This window comes from Amphiura filiformis, chromosome 5, assembly GCF_039555335.1.
Source record: "Amphiura filiformis chromosome 5, Afil_fr2py, whole genome shotgun sequence".
In the NCBI taxonomy this organism is placed as follows: domain Eukaryota; kingdom Metazoa; phylum Echinodermata; class Ophiuroidea; order Amphilepidida; family Amphiuridae; genus Amphiura; species Amphiura filiformis.
Window position 1 is genome coordinate 44,754,118 of NC_092632.1, and position 23,083 is coordinate 44,777,200.

The window sequence follows — 23,083 nt, forward strand, 5'->3', positions numbered from 1 at the left end:
CAAAAATTATAATGCATTGGTGACAAGTAAGATATGTATATTATAGGGGCAAGGACGACAACTACTGCACTATTGCCAGAGATTGACGCATTGACTACCAGAAGATCATCTTACTGCCAGCATAGATTTTAATTCATCTTTCAGTCTGCAGACTCACACATTGTTCAGGTAACAAAGAAAGCAAAATAATAAAGTATCACCTATTTAAGTCATGTATTGTACACCCCCACATACAATTGGTATTATACAAAACCCAAGGAAGATACAAATTCAAAAGTTGCAGTTTGCTCCAATGCATGCCCTATTGATTTGTACACAACGTACCAGAGCTAGCGTTGTGCTTTCCATTGATAAGCACATTAAAACTAGCGTCATGCTTTCATTGATCAGAACATAAGTGCAACTTTTGATTTCGTTCCTTCCTTAGACTTTAATTCTCATTCAATTTCAACAAACGAGGTCTTAAATCAGAGCTAAAAAGTACATGTATTGGCTGTTTGCTTTAATTTTGACATATTTGTCTTGTTTAGCATATATATATAGGTAAACGTAACTGGTACCTCAATTATTTTGCGTATATAATGCGGCCTTTCACCATAGCATAAGTTATATTATAATAATGTAATGCAACACTTATATAATTGTAATCAATATTTGAATTGAATATTAAATATTTGAATTGAAATCACATAAAAAACTGGGGTGGTTTTTTTTTTGAGTTTTTTTTTTTGGGGGGGGGTATTTTTGCCCAAAAGTGGGATCATTTTTTAATTGTTGGGTCTGACTGGGTGAACAACCAGGGACAACGCTCAAGTTTTGCGGGAAAATAGTCCCATGCCTCAATTGGAGCCGCCACTGCATTTCAAATGGAATTGAAACATTATCAGTATGTTTTGCCCGAATAAGGATTTTAATTGCAACAATGTATGTTTCATTTGGCAAAACAGACTACTATTAGGCCCATGCCAAAGAAAGTTGCCGGGAAAAGTTGTTTACTTGTTCTCGCCCGACCTTATATTTTGATGACAGTCTCATGATCCTCATCCCCATCAAATGCAGATTTTGGTATTAGGTGAAAGCTCATATTTTTCTCATTAACATAATTGAAATTAGGAATTCCAAATCGTTATATTTCCGAAGAAATCATCAAACAACTGTTGAATTAGTCTTAACTGTGGTATACACAAGTTTGAGACTAATTCGGCAGTGTTTTGATGATGAAATGTTCGGAAATTCACCGATTTTAAACGCCTAAATTTCAATTATGTTAATGAGAAAAATAGGATCTTTCATTTGATTACAATGTAGACTATATTATCGGTACATATAAATGCCAGTAATTCCATAAGAAATTAGTCCCATTTTTTACAAGAAACATTTACGTGTTCTTTTTGCATGAATGCATATTCATATTTTATTACCATTTGGTCCATTTATCTAAAGAAAGGGATGTCAATTTTAAAGAATTCTACTTTCCAAATACCGGTATACCTTTTTTAATTAACCCGAGGTTAAGGAGTATGGACAGTAAATTGGTTATACTTATTATACCCATTTATATTATAGATATTATAGCATTATTGGCTATATATTATTATAATAGTCAGTTAGTCATAGTTGTAGTTCTTCAGTCCTGGTCGCTTTCGTTTCACTATAATGTCAACGACGTGTACACCTTCGTTTTGTTGTGGCTCCATATTTTCTACGTTTGCATTGCTTTCGCTTTGCTCTGCCATCATCTTCATCAACCATTTCATCATCAGCTGATGATGGGATGATGCTTTTTACATATGGAAGATACCCCATCCTGGTCTTGCGTAACACTTTCTCTGAATCCTTTATCCATGGTGCATTCTTGCATGTATTTGGTAAGTTGTAAGTTATCTTGTGAGGATAGGCCCTATCAACACTCAACCAGTCCATCTTCTGCAACTCAAGTACCAGAGCTGATGGAGCCATATCCTTCGTTTCCCCGATGCAACGCTTGATCAGTTCTTGCCATATCTGTCGACGAGTCGGTAATTCTACAGTCTCATTGTTGAGGTCCATTTGGTTCTCAGGTTTCACAGATTCCAACCAATTTTCCAGATTACTCAATATTTTTTTCTTTTCAGCACTACTAGCTTCTACAAGAGTGCTGCCTTTGCTTCGAGAAGTGAAGCTGGTCAATTGGACCATGGCTTTACAAAACTCTTGACCACGAGCAACAGCCCTCCGTCTTATGTTCACATATTTTTTAACATTAGTTTTTTCCATTCCCATTTCTTCATCATTTGATTCGGCGGGTTCTTTCTCCTGAGGATTTGTCTCTGAAGTTGATTTGCTGTTTAGTTGGATACCAAGAATTCCAGCAGGGGTAAGTTCCATATCTTCTATCCTCTTTCCTTTGACACCAATTGCCACTTTGGTTTGACCTCTCTTCATGTTCTTGCATTTGACATATTTCTTATTTGCTTTGTCAGCAAATATTTGACTTGGTGGGAGTACATACATCACTCTACACGCACCAATTACTTCTTTCAGTAAATCTGCCAATTGAAGTGGTCGCTTTTCTGGTGCCATTTCATAAAGCATCAACAGAACTCTGAGGTCTGGTATTTCTGAAGTGTCTAGAATATCTTCTTCATCTTCTGATAAATATCCATATGTTGGGTTATAATTGAAGGCAGGACGGTATCGGTATCGATATCTGGCTTTGGTCTCATCCACAGTATCATCCGTGTCTTCACATCCTTTCAACTGAGCAATCAAGGTGCTTTTGATAAGTTCCATCTGCTCATGTGATGGTAAAGAATATGTAATAATGTCATCATCGGTTATTTTTAAGTACCCATGCTTCTGAAGATGATTAACAACATCTTGTGGTTCACAATCACCAATACACACTGCTTGTTTGGTAAGCCCCTCCAACAGCTCCTCTTTTGATCCTTTTTGATTTTGTGCCAAGAAGGAACATATTTGATGAGTAATATTCTGAAGATACTTGCCCCCTGATTCTTTGGTAGGCTTTGCGATTGCCCTTCCTGAAACAGCAGCAGTAATTCTAGCATGCTTCCACACCATTTTGTCTGCCTCAGACTGCTCAACATAAATAAAATTCAGTCCATTCTGGATGCGGATATGCGGAACATCATCAGCAAGTTTGTGCAGTATGTCAAGAGCATCAAATGGGTTGATATATGGAGTAACTTTTGTACAAGGTCGAATGTTCAGTGCATTTTCTAGTTTTTTCAAAGTTTTTGGCTGGCTGGTTCCCATGGCAACCAATGTGGATAATGCCTTGCTCACAAGGAATGTTTGTCGTCCATGATGCTTTGTAATTGTTGAAGCCATCCTTTTTTGACATACAGTCATTAATCATTAGCTGCAACTCTGCAATGGTGGTTGACAGCCGAGCTTCCAACGCCAAACCACGAAGTGTCTGTGAGTGGAAGAGCAGACGTCTCAAATATATAATGTACATCAATGGTGAACGTTTACCCTACGTACTACATCATACATTGCCAAACGTTAAACCAACGTCATCAAAATTGGGCCTCATATCATGATAATCGATGAACGTACATTGAACGTACTACCCAAGGCCTTTTCTTTGTTGTCGATGAGTCATATTGGTCATATTCACGGGGTCATAAACTAAACACATAGTGCAGGGATCAGGCTATCGATTTAGTTAAAAATAGCATCTGTGAACCATTATTAAAAGTGAACCATAAAGTCCATACTTGAACTTGAACTCATATCTCATAAGCATAGTTGACCCCTTGGACATACAATGCAGTGCATGTGAAAAACATTGTTTTGATTCTTTCTCGCAAACATTGCGACAGCACGGGAAATCCCCACTGCACCGTCTCTGGCAATGTCCCGTGTGTCATGGGGAGTAATTTGGAACCACAGTTTTGTTCACGCGTTATAGATACTGGGGATCAGCAATAAAGATAATCAAATTCAGCAGCTTGAAATGGACGCGAAAGATGTAATGCCTTTTGTGCAGAGATGTTTTCCCTCCTTCAAATTACCTTTTGCAAGAACGCTTTTTAAACATTAGCTGTATCGACGCCATCTCTGATATATGCAAAATGGACAACACCCACAGAAAGAGGCAGCTCGAAGAGGAGTCCACTGAAAATCCCAAAAAGCTTAAAATTGGGGTGCAGAATTTTGCACCAGCACAAAAGTTCAGCTTCAGCAGTGCTAGCAGTAGCTCTGATATTGATGGTAAGAATTGTTTTGACAGGGCCAAAATCAAAGAGATTAGACTTACAAGATCCTGGACTATAAAGAATAAAGCAATAGACTAGACTAGATATAGACTAGACTAAAAAACGTTTGGCATTCCTTTACTAACGGCTTTACCGTACTTTTTTTAGGGTTTTTTTTTACTCGAGAACTCAAGCTTCGAATTTGCACACGATAGTTACACATTCGAAGCTAGAGTGCTTTGCTATGGTTTTTCGGTCGGACATTGGTGCCATTTTTTGCACCGGAGGTTATTTATTCTATTAATGTTTAAATTTGGATGACAGGTATTTTGATGAGTCAACTGTATCTTTTGAGCAAGATTTGCCTATTTTGGGCAGTCTAAAATTTAGCTGAAGTGTAATTTTAGCAACATTTTTGATGCAATCGCCTGTCGTGATCGGCTGTGTTTACTTCTGAACTTCCAATCAATTGCTTTACACGGTGCCATGCTTCAGCGAATCTGACTACATTATCGGAGCTATCGGTGAGCAAATTCTTGGCTAGACTTCTCGAGCAAGGGTTTTTATTTTTACATGTAAGGCTAATGGAATTTGATTGTTAGTTTCCTATTGACCGCCCGCGTCACCTTTTCAATTTGACCAAAACTTTCATTATTTTCATTAAAAAATCAATTATCTGAAAATTGAGATGGAAATAATCAAAATTGATACTTTCAAAATGGCTGACATCCTTTGCTGATCATAATGAGCAGTTTTTCTTAGTTGTAGGGGTAGAGGATGTAGTAAATAATGGAAATTTAAGGATTACCTCATCATGTTTCTAGTGATTACAAAATTCAAAAATTGACAATTTCTTTTCATTTTAATAAAAACAAATTCAAATCTTTCTCAATCTATTGCAAAATGTCTGTAAAGATGATCTAAGCATTCTGTTTTGAGATGGTCTTTCACCAACAATATACTTTGGTACTGGTGGGGTACCTACATTTGGAGAAAGCTGTTCATAAAATCATTGATTTTGTTGAAATAATGGATAATGAAAAGAGACCTAATAATGAATAATGAAATAGCGACCTCGTCCTTTCTTTCAAACATCCAATCGGAAACTAATAATCGAGTTCCATTGGCCTAATACTAATACTAGCTGCCTTCTGCAAGGGTTATAACACTGTACTTACTCGAGAACTCTAGCTTCGAATTTGCACACGATAGTTACGCATTCGATGCTAGAGTGCTTTGCTATGGTTTTTCGGTCGGACAGTGGTGTAGTTTTTGCAAAGGAGGTTATTAATTCTGTTAATGTTGAAATTTGGATGAATCATAAAAGTTATTTCGATGAGTCAACTGTATCTTTTGAGCAAGATTTGGCTATTTTGGACAGTCTAAAATTTTGCTGAAGTGTAATTTTAGCAACATTTTTGATGCGATCGCCTGTCGTGATCGGCTGTGTTTACTTTTCAACTTCCATTGCTTTACACGGTGTCATGCTTCAGTGCACCCGACTAGATTTTGAATGCAATGGTTTCTAGCCTAAACTAGAATGTGAAGCTATCGGTGAGCAAATTCTTGGCTAAACTTCTCGAGCAACACTGTACTTCCACAAGGCAGCTATAACATGTAAGAATAAGAACCACTAAAGTAAAGAAACGCCAAACGTTTAATGGGTTCGTTCGGCTGTGCCTTGCTCGAGAAGTCTAGCCAAGCCCAGTTGTACTAGTAACTCAAGTTGTAGCAGGTGCCATACATGCATAGGGTGTCTTCAGTGTTAATTGTTTTCATGTTGCAAAATATTAATATTGACAATAATTAACAACCTGTTTGACCTCTCCATATATGCATACATTGCTCACCTGTGTTTTCATATTATATTTTGTGGTGAAAAATGATTACAAATGTGTAATTTGCAATCATTTTTGGAGCAACGATTTCTTCGTACCAACGGCTAAGTAAACTCATCCCAAAAAGAAAGTATCCATTTTGATTTTGGTCCATAAGTCAAAGATGGGGTCTTAAATCAAGACCTACCCAAAGTATGTTACAGATAAACTTATTGCATACATTTTGATACCTCATTTGTCCAAATCAATGCAGAATTGATGACACAATGACCTTTTGAATGCACCTACCCAGGATATTAAAGTTGCAGTAATTCCTATTGATGTCGCTTTCCTGCCTCTCCTGATTCTTCATTAAGGTACACCATATCAGAGACGGACTAAGACTGTTCGACTTCACTTCATGTGTTTTATTGAATACAGATACTCTTTTACTCCTTCCTCAATGTTTTACCCTTCACACTTCACTGCCAATATCTGGTATGTCCTCCTGCTGTCCATCAATGACTGCCAGACATCTAAGGCACATGCTCTCAGTAAAACAAAATGAATATTGAGTAGCAGGACCAAATCAATAGCAATTACTGCAACTTTTATAATTGAGGTGATTGCAGTCAAATAGTCATTGTGTCATTAATCTCTCCATCGATTTTGACAAATGAGGTATCAAACTGTGCGGCATAAATTTATCAGTAACATACTTTTGGTAGGTCTTGATTTAACACCCCTTCTTTGACTTATGGACCAAAATTAAACTGGATACTTTCTTTTTGGGATGAGTTTATGTATGTGAATGCACATTAAACACATTATAAACACATACACAGCACCTGTTGGAAGTATTTGCTCACCGATAGCTTCACATTCTAGGCTAGAGACCATTGCATTCAAAATCTAGTCTGATTCGCTGAAGCATGACACTGTGTAAAGCAATGGAAGTTCAGAAGTAAATACAGCCGATCATGCCAGTCGATTGCATAAAAATGTTGCTAAAGTTACACTTCAGCAAAATTTTAGACTGTCCAAAATAGGCAAATCTTGCTCAAAAGATATAGTTGACTCATCGAAATAACTTCATCTAAATTTCAACATTAACAAAATAAATAACCTCCGGTGCAAAAAATTGCACTGCTGTCCGACCGAAAAACGATAGCAACATACTCTAGCATCGAATGCGTATACTATCGTGTGCAAATTCGAAGCTAGAGTTGTGTGGGACGCACATTTCCCGACCAGGTTTTACAGTTGAAATTATTACAGTAAAAGTAGAACACGCATAACACATATTTTTGGTTGGCATTTTGAATCTTCCCACTTTTAAGTATGTTAATCCACATAACCAACTTCTTTCAAGCCATGTGAACCATATAAAACCTATTCATACCCATTCACATTATTCATATTGTTGTATCATATATGATAACAGCTATGGGATATATATCCCAACATTCCTTGCTGTAAAACAACAAAATTGCTTGTTCCGCAGTAAATACATAGAAAATACTTCACGTTCAAAGTTTAATTAAACTCGCTTTGTTTAAAAAATGCTTTGTTTAATTAAGTTTTCAGATCTATCCACATGCCCCAATATCTGAGTGGTCTTAGTTATTTTCAGTTTTGTATGTTTACTCTTCAGATCCACTACAATGCATGCAGGGATAGCACTTATTGCTGAGAGGATCCTTGTCCCCATCTGATCACAAATATATCCTACCTATACATGTAGGTCTCAATATGCAAGAGGTGTCAGGCTAATATAAAAATACAGTGGCAACTCGTTAACAAGAACCCTCTTAACAAGTTCCTGATAACAAGAAGTATGTTTTACATTCCCAAGCATACATTTCACATGTTATTAGAACTGGATAACACGAACTCCTGATAACAAGAAGTAAAAATTTGAATTCCACACAACTTCGTGTTAATGAGTTTCCACTGTGGTACTATAACATTAAAATTAACCATTTTTTATTCCCTGTTCTTTTCATTTATCTGTAGATGGTATCTCAAGTAAAGGTAGCAATGAAGAGTTCAGTCTCAGTCCCAACTGGTATTCTCCGACTGGAGATGCTCCTTCAGAAAGAATCCCATCGATGTCATTTTCTCCTCCATTCGAGTCTCCGTCATCAGGCCTGGGATTCTCTGCCAGTTCTACAGATACACCAGCCGACAAACCACTGGAGTCAACAGCAGCGTCTACTTCATCATCAAAATACAGTGCTTTCTCACATAAAATGATGGTAGGAAATAAAGAGTGCTTTTAGACATTTTGGGGATTGATTTGACTTGTTACAAATTGTAGTACTAGTGTCACTCTCTTAAAGGAGTATTTTGTGATCCTATCATCTTCTTTTTATGACATTTTTCAGTAGATATCCATGAAAAAAGCTTATTCCCAAAATTTAAGTTGATTCGGATTTTGCATTGTATTACACTGCTCCATAGACAATGTGTTGTAATTTTGTACTGGTGTACCAGAACGTAATTAAAATTTCACGATATTTTTGCTAAACGAATTAATCTGCAAGAAATTCTTTGTACAATAAACATTATGTAGCCAGAGATTTCCAGTGGTATAACAATCTCAACTTTTTGAGAAAAGTGAGGGGATGATGCTGTGGATCACAAAATGCCCATTTAAATGTTGTGGATTTACAATCTACATCTACATGTACCTAACAAAACATTTGGTGTCATTAAAAACTGTATGTGGGCCAGATCACAAATCAATCTGAAAATTGTCTCAAAACTTGACAGATTCAATACCCTTTCATGGAAGTTGATAAGAGTGCTGGTCTAGATACCAAGGGTATTTGTTACTTCATGGCCTATGAGGGAAAGAATCAATTATATGCATACCATTAACCTTAAGGGCTGGGTATGAACGTTTGGACAGTATTTATTTTGGGACATTAGAGCACATCGGACATATCGAATTGCATTGGAATAATCTGAAGAATGTCATTCTGATATCAAATAATTTTGATTTTTGAAATTACAATTTAATACACATTTTATGGCAAATCATTAAAATTGATATTTTTGATATTTAACAGTACTTGAAGTAAATTTTATAAATCTGATGATTTATACTTAAAGTGTATGTAGGTGGGATGAAAAGCACCAAAAAAATTAGGTCTTTTTGGAAAAAAATCCATATCTTCAATATGAAAGGTCAAAATTTTCAATTGACCGTCGGCTTTTCCTTCCTGCTACATACACTTTAAGAATATATCATTAGATTTATATAATTTACTTCGAGGACTGTTATATATCAAAATTTGAAAAATATCAAATTTTTATAATTTGTCATAAAATTTGTATTATATTGTGATTTTCAAAAAATGAAAATTATTTGATATCACAAAGACATGCTTCAGTATTCAGAATGCAATTCGATAGGTCTGAGGTGCTCTCATGTCCCACAAAAAATACTGTCGAAACGCAAATAAACGCTCATTTTAGATCCCTTATCTTAGTCTCTTTACATGGATTGTAGTTTTTTATTTGATTTTTAATAAATACAAAAAATGTTGGGTTGACCAACTCTACTCCGTTCACCTGTGGAATATGTTTTTTTTAATCATATCTGACAACTTTAGAATAGCAGTCAAATCCTAACCCTAAACAATATTTGTCACACTTTTATTCAGGCCATGATGGGTTACAAAGAAGGTGAAGGACTTGGGAAAGATGGTAGCGGTAGAGTAGACCCAGTGGAGGCATCAAGACAGAGAGGAAGGCGTGGTTTGGGTCTCATACAAGAAGGGTTTGAAGCAGCTGATGACTTGACATGGGATGAAAAAGGAGAACAGGTTAGTTAGAATCATAATACTCTGTGTTTTTGTCTCACTGAAGATAAGAGATCATGTATTCACTTTTTGTCTCTCTCAAGGTAAGAGACTATGGTATCACTTTTCTGTCTGTATGTGTGTTGGGGTGTATGTTTGTCTGTGTGTATGTGCATCAATATTAAAGTTTTAATAAATGATATCCTCTTAGGTGAAGAGTTCAAATCTTATTGTAAACAATAGGACATAGGACTCATGTGCAATTGGTTTATCCCGATTCCATGCTCGCTCTTGCATGTTTTCTCCAGGATCTCCGGTTTCCTCCTGTATCAAAAAATCGGTGATTAGTTGTTTGGTTATCAAAACTTCCTTCACCCAATGGAATTTGGGGAGCTGCACAGATAATTGGTGGATGTTACAATCTAAATACGGATAGGTGTGCGCCTTCGGCAGCAACCTAGTTGATGCGATCTAATTGTGATGATTCACCATTGCAGCGAAATTACAGCGCTTTGAGTCCTCTAAGATCTGGAGAAAGGCGCTTTATAAATCCAAAATTTATTTATTTATTTATTTATTGATGTACTATGCAGGTCTTCACATTTGAAGGTCATTTTAAGGTCACATGGCCATTTAAGGTCAAATTAATGAAGCAATATTAAAGTTTCAATAAAATGCTTTGCTCTCGTTTCACTTCACTGCAATATTATGTTCTCCCTCATGTAATATATAGATACACAGATACCAAGAAGGAGCATAGAGTACGGGCCATTTTTTTGTTATATCTGTAATCTGTATGTGCTTCCCCCAGACAGAAATTACAACTATTGAGATATGAAATGATTTGGGCATTCAGTTATGAGTAAATTGTGGGTTTAGTTTTCAATGTTACTTGATACTTTGCATATATATTTGATTTTCAGGTCTCAGCTCAGGAAACAAAAGATTGGATACCATCATGTGAGCAACCTGTACCACAAGAGGATGAGCTGAGAGAATGGAGACAATGGAAGAAGGAAAAGGTCAGGCATACATTGTTCTGTATTTGTTCATTGTAGCATTAATTAACACCTCACAGATAAAGCAACAAAAACAAACCCTGTTCTACTGGCGAACAACAAACATACTTTGGTTGGTTAGGATATGAAAATTTAGTCAAATTAAACCCAAACCAAAAATTTGTGTCGGTCAGGCCCGTAGATCAAGGTTTTATTTTGTTGCCAAAGCAAAAATTTACCAATATAAGAGTACAAATGTGAATAAAGTGTTTTTTCTAAGAAATTTACTGTGAGAATCTGATACTGAGGTAATAAAATGTGTGTCTGCTTTTAATTTGTGTGGGGGTGTGTGTGAGGGTGGTGCACTGATGGTTAAGGAATAAATCAGGATCATGTTTTCAGCTCTGCATATTCAAATAAGGGTAGGATTAAAGATTGAATGTGTAGAAAAGTATGTGGTAAAGAACTCCAGTAAACAATCATTACAATAAATGTTTTAGATATAAGGACATCTCTTGTTTATTTTATTTCCATTATAGAGGAAAGATGTGATTGAAGATGCTTGCTTGTTTTGTGATCAAGAATTGCTGACAACTTTGCTGCAGCACAAAGTAAGTAACTTTTGAGTGTCAGGAACATTGATGGATCTATAATTTCCTTTTTCCCACTTATGATGGGATACTATTAGCCCAAGTAGTCATGACCAGGTAAACACTTTTTTTACTGCAAGAAGTGCTTAATTTAACAACTGGGTTTTAAACAGAGAGGAGGGCTCAACTCTAAACAGAGAGGAGGGCACATACCTCTTAAGTCATGTCTACGACCCACTACTGAAGGCTGCAAAAGAGACTAAGGAATACCGGAAACCACACAAACTTGTTTGCCCGGGAAAGTGGATCAGATGACCATATCAGTCATACCTGATGAAGTCCTCTGATGAGTAGGACGAAATATTGTAGTGAGTACTCACTTGGTTTTGTCAAGCGAAAATCCAAAAGGTTTGGGTTTGGATTATTTTAAGCACTTGAAAATATAACTGTTGTATATTCTGTTGCTGTTAAGGGATCTGGAATGAGCGTTTTAAGCGTTTCAACAGTATTTTTGTGGGACATGAGAGCACATCAGACATATCGAATTGCATTCTGAATACGAAGAATGTCTTTCTGATATCAGATAATTTTTGAAATTCACGATATAATACCAATTTTATGACAAATTATAAGAAATTGATATTTTTCACATTTTTGATATATAACAGTCCTCGAAGTAAATTTGATAAATCTAATGATATATTCTTAAAGTGTATGTAGCTGGGAGGAAAAGCCGACGATCAATTGAAAATTTTGACCTTCCATATTGAAGATATGGATTTTTTTTCCAAAAAGACCTAATTTTTTGTGTGTTTTGGGGAAAAAATCCATATCTTCAATACGAAAGGTCAAAATTTTCAATTGATCGTCGGCTTTTCATCCCACCTACATACACTTCAAGTATAAATCATCAGATTTATAAAGTTTACTTCGAGTACTGTCAAATATCAAAAATCAATTTTTAATGATTTGCCATAAAATACCCCACCCCTTAATGAAGTAGACTTTCACAATTTTAATAATTTAACATTACATTATTTGCATCAGATCAGGTTACATACTGTGCAAGTTATTTCTTGAAAGTTTACACGTTGCACAGTACTTCAAAAGTGGGAAATAAATGAGGTGTACATGCGCACAAAAAGAAGCCGTACACTAAACCTAAATTACCAACTAAAGTAGTCAACAGATGGAGACTTTTTTCTGCATATTTTGGTACCTCAAACAGCACGATGCAACTTTATTTTTTCAACTTACGCCAATTTGAATAAAAAATGAGAGCATTTCAAAAGCGACAAAGATTTACATAGCCTTTTCTCTCGAAGCAGGCTAATTATGAGCAAATCAAGTGAATGTTGATCTGTCACGCTGTAATGAGCCTGTTACAAAAGCCGATGGGAATCACCCTGAAAGAAGAAATATCCCAAATATCAGTTTTGAAATGCGCTTTTTCCATTCATATTGAAGAAAGTGACATTGTGCCGAATGATGAGTCAAAATATGTAGAACAAAATTATTACTTTTAGTTTTATTTGGTAATTTAGGCTTAGTGTCTTTAAGATATTGCTTTTGTGTTAAGTGTAAGGATACTTTTTGTGTGCAGTATATGCAAGAAACATCTGAAATTTGCAAAAACTAATAATAATAAGTTTGATAAAAATCATTACTCATGTTGTATTTTTGCAGCTGAACTATAATTAGAACTTTGTTCTTTGTCACAGACAGTATTTGACAAACTTGATGGCGAGGAGATGAGACAAGCTCGTACCAGGTCAAATCCTTACGAGACCATACGAGGAGCAATATTCCTGAATAGGGCGGCCATGAAAATGGCTAACATGGATTGTGTGTTTGATTATATGTTTACCAAACCGGCAGACAAAACTGGAGTAAGTGGGCTCAATACAGTTGTGAAATCAAACAACTTGCTTGTTTCAAAGGCTGAAAAATGTTTGCCAAGTCTTCATTGCTAAGGAGCGTGATGGTGCCAATGTTCCTACCATGCAAAATTGGGAGTGTTTTTAATAGCTCTTCTTAATTTTCCACATATTTACACATTTTGTTTTCTGTAAAACATCAATAAAGTCTTTTTGAGTGCTTTAAAAATGTTCAATTTTATTTCACGCCGCGATATGGAAATGTAATGATATTTTAAGTATGGTTTTAACCATGGATCTCTTATCCATGTAAAATAACCAGTTACAAAAACATGCGCATATTAATTGTGATGTCATTCATAATATATTAATTGGTTTTGAGTAGAGATCAGTATATTGTTTTGTTGGGGAGGCAAAATATTGTGTGTATTTGCTGACAATCTCCCAAAATTTTCATGTAAAACTGCTTTTATTTGTCTAAAAAATACAGTTAGGAGTCAAAATTTTATTATTTTAAAAACAATGATTTCGCATGTATACTCAATGTATCAACTTAATTGAGGGAAAAATTTCAGAGATGTGCAGATAGGCATGCATGTTATAAGGTGCCAAATTTGGTATATACAATTACTTCAAAACAAACTGCGCTCCTCAGTGATCCAAGATTGTGATCCGAGGAGCTTGATTTGAGCTCCTTGCCAAAACTAGGAGAGCGATCAATCAAGCTCCCATGATTTTATAGAAATGGAAGGTCTGGTGTGCAAGATGCTGCTGTATACTGCATCGGAATGCTGTTGTAACTCCATGAGACATTGATTGATAACATGGAACTTGTATGTTCAGTACATGATTTAGTTTTATATAAAAATGATTTGTGTCAAATATGGTTCCTATGTCACAAGAACTTGTGATTGACTTATCACAAGTAAACCCCTATCAAATCAATTATAAGTCTTTGTGAAATGAACCCACTAAAGTTTTTGTCAGAGAAGAACGGCACTTGTTTACATTGGGCTATTCCATTTAAAATCCACACAGCCCCTGTGGAAGATTTAGTTAAAGTCTTCCACAGAGGGAGTAAGAGTTTTGAACAGAATAGACAGGTAACATCCATTTGAAATACTCACTCCAGTTGTGGAAGATATAGCTAACGCTATAATACAGAGGGAGTATGGGTTTCAAAATGTTTAACTCTGACCAATTATATTTGAAAAACATACATCTTCCACAGGGGTAGTGTGGATTTTAAATGGAATAGCCCATTTTGAGAGCGTGCAGAGCGTAAACACGGAAGTGGGGTTCTGATTGGCTGAATCAATCGTCTGACAATCATAGCAACATACCGATAATCTGATTGGCCGGTTGTGCGTCAGATCGGCATAGGCGTAGATCCCGGGGGGATTTATCCCCCCAATATTTTGCCAGGGGGGGATGCTCCATACAATCATCCCCCCAATGTCGACGCCTGAATATAAGTTTCTGACCAAATTAACCTCATATTTGCCCATTTTAGCCCCAAAAGTACAAATTTTCGCGCGCTTCGCGCGCATTTATTCCACTTTTGCACCATATTTCATCAGTTTAGCTTTAAAATAGCAAAATTTATCGCGCACTTCGCGCGCATTTCTACCATTAACTTATTCTGTCGCCAAAAGGTGCTGCTTTCACTATACTTCAGGAATTTTTTCCAACCCCATCCCCCCCCAATGTCAAAAAGAAATCTACGCCACTGCAGATCGGCGCCCTTGAAGTGAACACAAAGCTCCGTGTATGTCGCTCATTATTAACAGGGCGCTCGTGTCAATTTGAGCAAGGGACTGCCGTTCTTCTTTGAAACCCAGTCTAGGTTGTAACTATTGTAACTTGCTATCCATGATTTCAACTTGTGTCTTATTATATTTCAGAAACCTGTGCTTGGTGCTCATGACCTTCTTTACTTTGCTGATATCTGTGCTGGTCCTGGTGGGTTTTCAGAGTATGTCCTCTGGAGGAAGAAGTGTCATGCCAAAGGGTTTGGTTTCACACTCAAAGGACCTTGTGACTTCAAACTGGAGGATTTCTATGCTGCTTCACCGGAATTCTTTGAACCTTACTATGGTAATAATTACTTGAGAACTCTAGATTCGAATTTGCACATGATAATAAGGTTTCTGAATGCTTGTCAGGAAGAAACCAATTTACTTAAGCAGAGAAAGGTTATACGCCCTTTTGGCGACCTCAAAAAGGTCATCTTGCTTCGACCGGTGAGATTGTCATATGACCTGTTTGGCGCGTGTGGGCTCGTGTAGGTTGGTCCAATCATATTGCGTGTTCTGGTCGGGTTGTTGCGTGGACCAATGGGGACAGGCCTTTCAAAGAAAGGTCGGCTCGGGTTGTCTCCTAAAAATCACATCACATTCAGATTTCATCCGATAAGGATCCAAAATATTTATTTTGCGTATGCCGTATTTGATTTGAGTGCTTTGTCATCATTGCCTGTAGGCTTAAGCTTAACAAGCCAAGGCAAAATAATAAGATCTTCACGTACGAAATACAGCAATAGAGTAACAATTCAGCGTGAAAATTTTCATCGACGGACTGATATTTACTACAAAAAGATCGTCGAAAAATTGAAAAATCATCGTCTTGATTGACGCAATTTTTGTCAATCACGTGATCAGAAAAAGTACGTGAATTTTACGAGGGTGGCATACAGCTCCGTTTATTGACTGAAAAAGACTTTTTTATTTGCATTTCACGAGCTAAGTCATCGTATTTTGGCGAGTTTATCGTATTTCTACCATCATCGGCTCGTCAACTGGAGTTTTGTTTTTCACAACAAAAAATTGGCAACAAGTGAAATTTGGTGAATATCAGCAAGTATGCCTGGGAGAAGAAAAACAACAAAAAGAAACCAGTCTAGAGGTAGAGTTCTGACTACAATACGCACGGGTCGTGTGGAATCAGCGGCAACGGGAGATAGAGAAACACGATCGCAAGCAAGAGCAATCAATCAGTTGGTGCACGGACAGGACTTAATTAATCAACATGATCAAGCGGGGCCATCGCAACAGGAACCAGTAGTACCACCAGTTCAAGTTGAAGGGCAAGTTCAAGCGGCGGTACCAGGCATTGAGCACGGTGAAGAGCCAGCACCGCAACCATAGCAATACCGGTGGTTCAACATCAACCGGCGATGGTACCAGTACAACAGAATCCAGCAGTACTAGCGCCTCAAGCCGAGCCGAGATTAGTAGCAGACCAATTATTAGCAGACCGACACATGCGAACGTGGTTGGTCGGGGATAGCATTTTTAGACGCGCAGGAATACATAACACACAATTGCACGGTGGAGGAGAATGTATGTGGGACGGAAAGCCGGGAGGACATTTGTCATACTTAATTGGTAGAGTAAGATGGCTGTTGGGAAAGGCACAGTTCCCAACAACCATAATTGTGCACTTTGGCACTAATGATATCCTCCAAGCAAGTTTGGGGGAAATAAGGTCATGTGTTACAGAAAGTCTTAAAACCATTAGACAACTACTACCATTTGCTCGCATTATATGGTCGGATATCCTTTTTAGACTTGGGTACTCTTTAGAGAAGAAGAAAGGGGCGGGGGTACGTTGCACTAAGAATATCAATCAACATGCGCACAAGGTTTGCAGAGAAATGTTGGGGGGTAATGCCCACATCATTAGATACAATAACGTCTTGCACCCCAGTATCAACAATGCCGATGATGATGGCCCCATTTATGGGTTTGATTGTACTCATCCTTCAGATAGAGGTTTGTTGATTTTAAGGCAGCAAATATCCAATGCGCTGGTGGTTTTTAATAACAATCCACAAATATTTGCGTACCCACCTGGGTCTGAGAATTTAGAAAATTAGATTAATGGGAAAAGTGCAATTAATACAAAATGGGGAGGGGGGCGGGAGGGATTAGCGACATCCTAGCATTGCATGTCTAGGATGCCGTTTGGAGGAAAATGATGTAGCAAAAATCAAATAATTTATATTAAAAATAGCCATATAAGGCGTACATTATGGAATAAGATGAAAAATAGTAAATTACAAATGTTTATTTTTATACATGTATTCATTTATTAATAATATTTTTCTAAATATAGACAACTTGGTCTTCAAGGATGCTCGGGAAAACTTCTCGCGAGCTCCAGCCAGTTGCAAGGATGATCGTGAAAACTTCTCGCGACCTCCAAGAAATATTCAATTAATTAATATGCTTCTAAGGCTTCAGCTTTTTGCTTATTTTGCTTTGCTTGTAAGCAGGTTCCTTACAGCTTCTAGCGTAAATCACCCTGGTCACACATATGCATCACTTTTAGGCAACTCGTCTGGGAGGATTTTGGGCAGCTTTTCCCCCATTATTGTCTCATCATGTGTTTTGATTAACTTCGAGCTTCCCCAGGTTTTGGCCTCGTATCTCACACAGTCCTGTGATATATACCGGTATCCTTATTTTATATTCAGATGTGCCATCTATTAATATGCTTATTGCTTGCTTGCTGAAGCCTTAGACAATTTTGCTTGATAATGTTGTATTAAATATCTTTAAATGCTTATTCATTGATGATGTATCTGATTCGCATAAGCAAAATAAATGCGATCCTATTGGATGGCTGATATGTGTGGCAAATGTGATTTCCGTTTGGTTTTTCCTTTCTCTGTCTATGGGTAATAAGGTTTCTGAATGCTTGTCAGGAAGAAACCAATTTACTTAAGCAGAGAAAGGTTATCGCCCTTTTGGCGACCTCAAAAAAGGTCATCTTGCTTCGACCCGGTGAGATTGTCATATGACCTGTTTGGCGCGTGTGGGCTCGTGTAGGTTGGTCCAATCATATTGCGTGTTCTGGTCGGGTCGTTGCGTGGACCAATGGGGACAGGCCTTTCAAAGAAAGGTCGGCTCGGGTTGTCTCCTAAAAATCACATCACATTCAGATTTCATCCGATAAGGATCCAAAATATTTATTTTCCCACCCGCCACTCCCAAAAATTGGTGTTTCGTCATGCTCGGATCTCGTGTTCATTTTTTTAAAGGAGCAAGTTTAGAAGTGGCGACAGTGGTTCATGAGGAAGTTTTCGCATAACATTGCAACAATGTGAGCGAAAAAATTGCATCTTGTAATTAATAAAAAATTATTCGCTACAAAGAACAAACGCTTATATTTGTGGTTTAAAAAAGGAGTAAAAATGGTAATTAAAGCTACAATTATTTTCTCATCTTACTTAAACAAGACATTAATTATAGTAGGCTTCTTTCGTTAGGTTTTCCTACAATGACGCTTGGGAGTCTTGTCGCATAGCTCCAACCATTGCATGGAAATATTTTGTGTCTACTTAATGTGCAGTTTAAGAATTTTGAGAGGCAAATGATGTAGCAAAAATCAAATAATTTATATTAAAAATAGCCATCTAAGCCGTACATTATGGAATAAGATGAAAAATAGTAAATTACAAATGTTTATTTTTATACATGTATTCATTTATTAATAATATTTTTCTAAATATAGACAACTTGGTCTTCAAGGATGCTCGGAAAACTTCTCATGAGCTCCAGCCAGTTGCAAGGATGATCGTGAAAACTTCTCGCGACCTCCAAGAAATATTCAATTAATTAATATGCTTCTAAGGCTTCAGCTTTTTGCTTATTTTGCTTTGCTTGTAAGCAGGTTCCTTACAGCTTCTAGCGTAAATCACCCTAGTCACACATATGCATCACTTTTAGGCAACTCGTCTGGGAGGATTTTGGGCAGCTTTTCCCCCATTATTGTCTCATCATGTGTTTTGATTAACTTCGGAGCTTCCCCAGGTTTTGGCCTGCATATCTCACACAGTCCTGTGATATATACCGGTATCCTTATTTTATATTCAGATGTGCCATCTATTAATATGCTTATTGCTTGCTTGCTGAAGCCTTAGACAATTTTGCTTGATAATGTTGTATTAAATATCTTTAAATGCTTATTCATTGATGATGTAATCTGATTCGCATAAGCAAAATAAATGCGATCCTATTGGATGGCTGATATGTGTGGCAAATGTGATTTCCGTTTGGTTTTTCCTTTCTCTGTCTATGGGTAATTATGTATTTGAGGCTAGAATCCAAAGCTATCGGTCAAGTCCTGGTTGCAAAGCTGTTAATTTCACCCTTGGTGTCATGCAATGCAGTTGAATGATTCAATGTAATTCAATTCAATTTTATTAAAATATTACCTTGTGGCCCAAAGGCCAAATTGTCAAATTTTTTACAAAATATAAAACATACAAAAAATATATAATTACAAAATCATTGTCCAATTACATAAAGGTATGGAAAAGTGCTCAATGATAAAATCATTAAAATGCATTGCACAAGATTCAAGCACAAATTAATTCTTAAAAGCACATCTTATCCATATCATGATGCATGAAAATCTTATCCACAAAACCATTCAACCACAAACTGACATTCCCATCCATAACTCAAGCACGAACATGCCCACAAACTTTTCACTACATACTCCACATAAATGTACCTACATGCATATTGAGCAGTTACCAAAAGAAAAACCTATATCACTCCCAATGCTCACAGCTTCCACACATATGCACAGAGACATTTTAACTGCTCACAGCTTCCACCCACTCCACACCACCCACTATGAAATATATTGCACATTTAATATTTTTGTAATACACATTGAAAAAGAAATTAGAATTCCAATGTGTTGAATAGAATTTCAATTTAGTATTTAGTATATAAAAACTTAAAATTAAAATGTTCATCCTTGTAATCAAACACACTCTTATGGAAGACATGACCTTAATCTTCCACACAGGGAGTGTGAATTTCAAATGAGTTTTCATGTATGGGTGCCTCCTTTTGAAATCTACTCCCCCTGTGTGGAAGATCAAGGTCATGTCTTCCATCCCCTATTCTTTTCTAAAATAACCCAATTAGTGTTTACAAGATAATAAGTTGTGATAGCTAATTTGTCAAAACGGTGTGTATCTTCCATGCAGGTGTGGGTGGTATTGATGGAGATGGCGATGTCATGAGAAGTGACAACCAAACAAAATTCAGAGAATTTGTCAAGGAAAATACCAACAATAAAGGGGTTCATTTTGTCATGGCTGATGGGGTAAGTGAACTTGGAATGATAAACAAACTGTATTCTTCGGTTCACTTCAAGTTTGATAGTGACGGCAATGTTTTTTGTGTTTGGGCTGCAAGCGTATCAAGAAACGTGCATGATTCATAACAGAATGATGTGTTATACACACAAACAAACAAATTAAATGAGAAAGATACAATGTAGTTGGATATGGATGGTGCCCCGCCCTAGGAGATGGGATTGGATAAATCCGACTTGCATAACAGATCTTTTGAAAGTAGGTACTGTAATAGACAAGCCTAATTGAAGCCATTTTCGAAGTCAACTGCAAACTGTTTAACAAAACATTGGAAACAAATAAAAAATTTTGTGGAATGCAGATAAAAATGTTGATGCTTCTCTTCTTAAGTTCTTACCTACATGTATGATCCTTCATTTTTGTATTGTTTCATGTTGCTGCAGGGGTTTTCAGTTGCAGGAAGAGAAAATATTCAGGAAATCTTAACCAAACAATTACTTCTCTGTCAATTTTTGAGTGCAATATCAGTAATCCGAACAGGTAAGCTGAAACAATTAATATATATCATAGTGTTGATAGGTTTCTATATATATTACATGAGGACTCATTACTTACTTGCATCTCATGTGTACTCAAAAGATGATATGAGTATATTAAAGCCTTAAAGGTGGGTAACCTGATTGACAATCTCATCCCCCACTTTACCTCATCAAAATGCTGATTTTGGTATCAGATGAAATCTCATATTTTTCTCATAAACATATTGAAATTTGGCGTTCTAAATCGGTATATTTCCGAAGAAATCATCAAAAAACTGCCGAATTAGTCTCAAATATGGTATACCACATTTGAGACATTTGAGTTGGAACTTCTAATTTCAATATGTTTATGAGAAAAATAGGGCCTTTCACTTGAAATCAATATATTACATGATCATGATGATTATCATTAATAAAAACACTGTAGACTACCAATATCACGTATAAATGTCGGTAATTCCATTAGGAATTAGTCACATTTACATGTTCTATTTGCATGAGTGCTAGAAAGGGATGACATTTTATGTTATACATAAGTTTTAAAGAATTTGATTTTCCAAATATATCAGGTCACCTTCCTTTAATATATGATTTTTGTCCAATTTTAATTTGAGTTATTCTTATTTAAATATCTTTCTTAAAATCAATTTGTTTGATTCAGCCAAATTTGATCTTTGTATTTTGTGTATTTTTATCCAATGAATGTAGAAATGATAAATGAATTTTGAGTGTGAATCTGTAAGTGTAACCATATATCTTTGCCCTTAGTACCCAGATGCCTGCTTTCTCCTTTTCTCTTTACAAGTGTCAATAAGGCAACGAAAAAATAGCTGCTGTTCCACGGGTGGACTGACCTTTCTAGTAGGGTCGATTGGTCAGGCATTTTTTTACATGTTTAGCAAAATTTAAAAAAATATTCTGTAAAATGCAAATTCTGGGTTGGTCAGGCCCATAGAACAGGGTTTTTTCCATCGCCTAACCATACAATGTGTGTGCATTTGTTGCTATTTTATGCCATTTTGTGTTTTCCAGGAGGTCATTTTGTATGAGGCCCATAGAACAGGGTTTTTTCCATCGCCTAACCATATAAGGGGTGGTGCAATAATTATGTGTACCCCCAGTCTAATTATAGGGGGGGCAAAGATTTTTGGCAGGCCAAAGGGGGGGCAAGCATTTTTTGGCAGGTCAAAAGGGGGGGCCAAGCGATTTTTGGCATAGATATTTTGGGCACCATTTCTATATTACGCCCTAAAAAGGTATAGGAAAACATTTCAATTTTCTGCTCGATGCGCTCGCATTATATGATAAGACAATTTAAGGTTTTAAATTTGGATTCCCAAAAATATTGCATCTGTAAGGGGGGGGGGAAGAATTTTTGGCACTTCAAAAGAGGGGGGAAAGATTTTTTGGCACAGCCAAAGGCGGGGGCAAGCAATTTTGGCAGACCATTTTGAAAATTCACCACCCCGGGGTACACATAATTATTGCACATCCCCTAATGTGTGTGCATTTGTTGCTATTTTATGTCATTTTGTGTTTTCCAGGAGGCCATTTTGTATGCAAGACCTTTGACCTGTTCACTCCATTCAGCATTGGTCTCATATATCTACTGTACAGAGCATTTGATCAAGTCAGTATTTTCAAGTGTGTCACAAGTAGACCTGCAAATTCAGAAAGGTAACACTATAATAATAAAAACCATTCATTCTTTGAAGCATACTCAACAAGTAATTACATTCTGTGTGTATACTTCACCAGTCAGGCCACAAAATACTTCTTTTTTTTTTTTTCGGAGGCTACTTTTGAAGAAGAAAAAACTCATTGTAATTTAACTTTTGAGGACCACTTTCAGGATTTTTGGGGGACTAAATACCCATATTTATTTTGAACCAGGTGTTAAATTCTTTTAAAAATCGTCCCGGTAATTTAATTTCCGAAGGCTGTTTTGGGATTGGGGGATCATCCGTAGCTCCTGTCTATATTGAGCCCTGTCACCATTGCATTAATTGTTATTGAAATGAAAAATTGTTGGATTGGCCACAAGTTTGCAGTAACCGTCCAGTCAAAATGAATGAGAGTCAGAAAAAAATAAAGAAAAATTATCTATGGTTTTATTGAAAGCAGCATA

At 36.6% G+C, this 23,083-nt stretch overlaps 1 protein-coding gene across 1 annotated transcript in view; it reads left to right on the top strand.

The window, feature by feature from the left end:
- The first annotated feature begins 3,695 nt into the window (after window positions 1-3,695).
- LOC140153206 (cap-specific mRNA (nucleoside-2'-O-)-methyltransferase 1-like) overlaps window positions 3,696-23,083 on the top strand; it is a 28,911-nt gene continuing 9,523 nt past the window's right edge. The window contains exons 1-10 of the mRNA XM_072175890.1: window positions 3,696-4,221; window positions 8,039-8,280; window positions 9,694-9,855; window positions 10,755-10,853; window positions 11,369-11,440; window positions 13,141-13,308; window positions 15,201-15,393; window positions 20,306-20,424; window positions 20,860-20,956; window positions 22,500-22,632. Coding sequence (XP_072031991.1) covers window positions 4,083-4,221; window positions 8,039-8,280; window positions 9,694-9,855; window positions 10,755-10,853; window positions 11,369-11,440; window positions 13,141-13,308; window positions 15,201-15,393; window positions 20,306-20,424; window positions 20,860-20,956; window positions 22,500-22,632 — 1,424 coding nt within the window. The 5' untranslated portion in view covers window positions 3,696-4,082. The remainder of the gene's footprint in view (window positions 4,222-8,038; window positions 8,281-9,693; window positions 9,856-10,754; window positions 10,854-11,368; window positions 11,441-13,140; window positions 13,309-15,200; window positions 15,394-20,305; window positions 20,425-20,859; window positions 20,957-22,499; window positions 22,633-23,083) is intronic.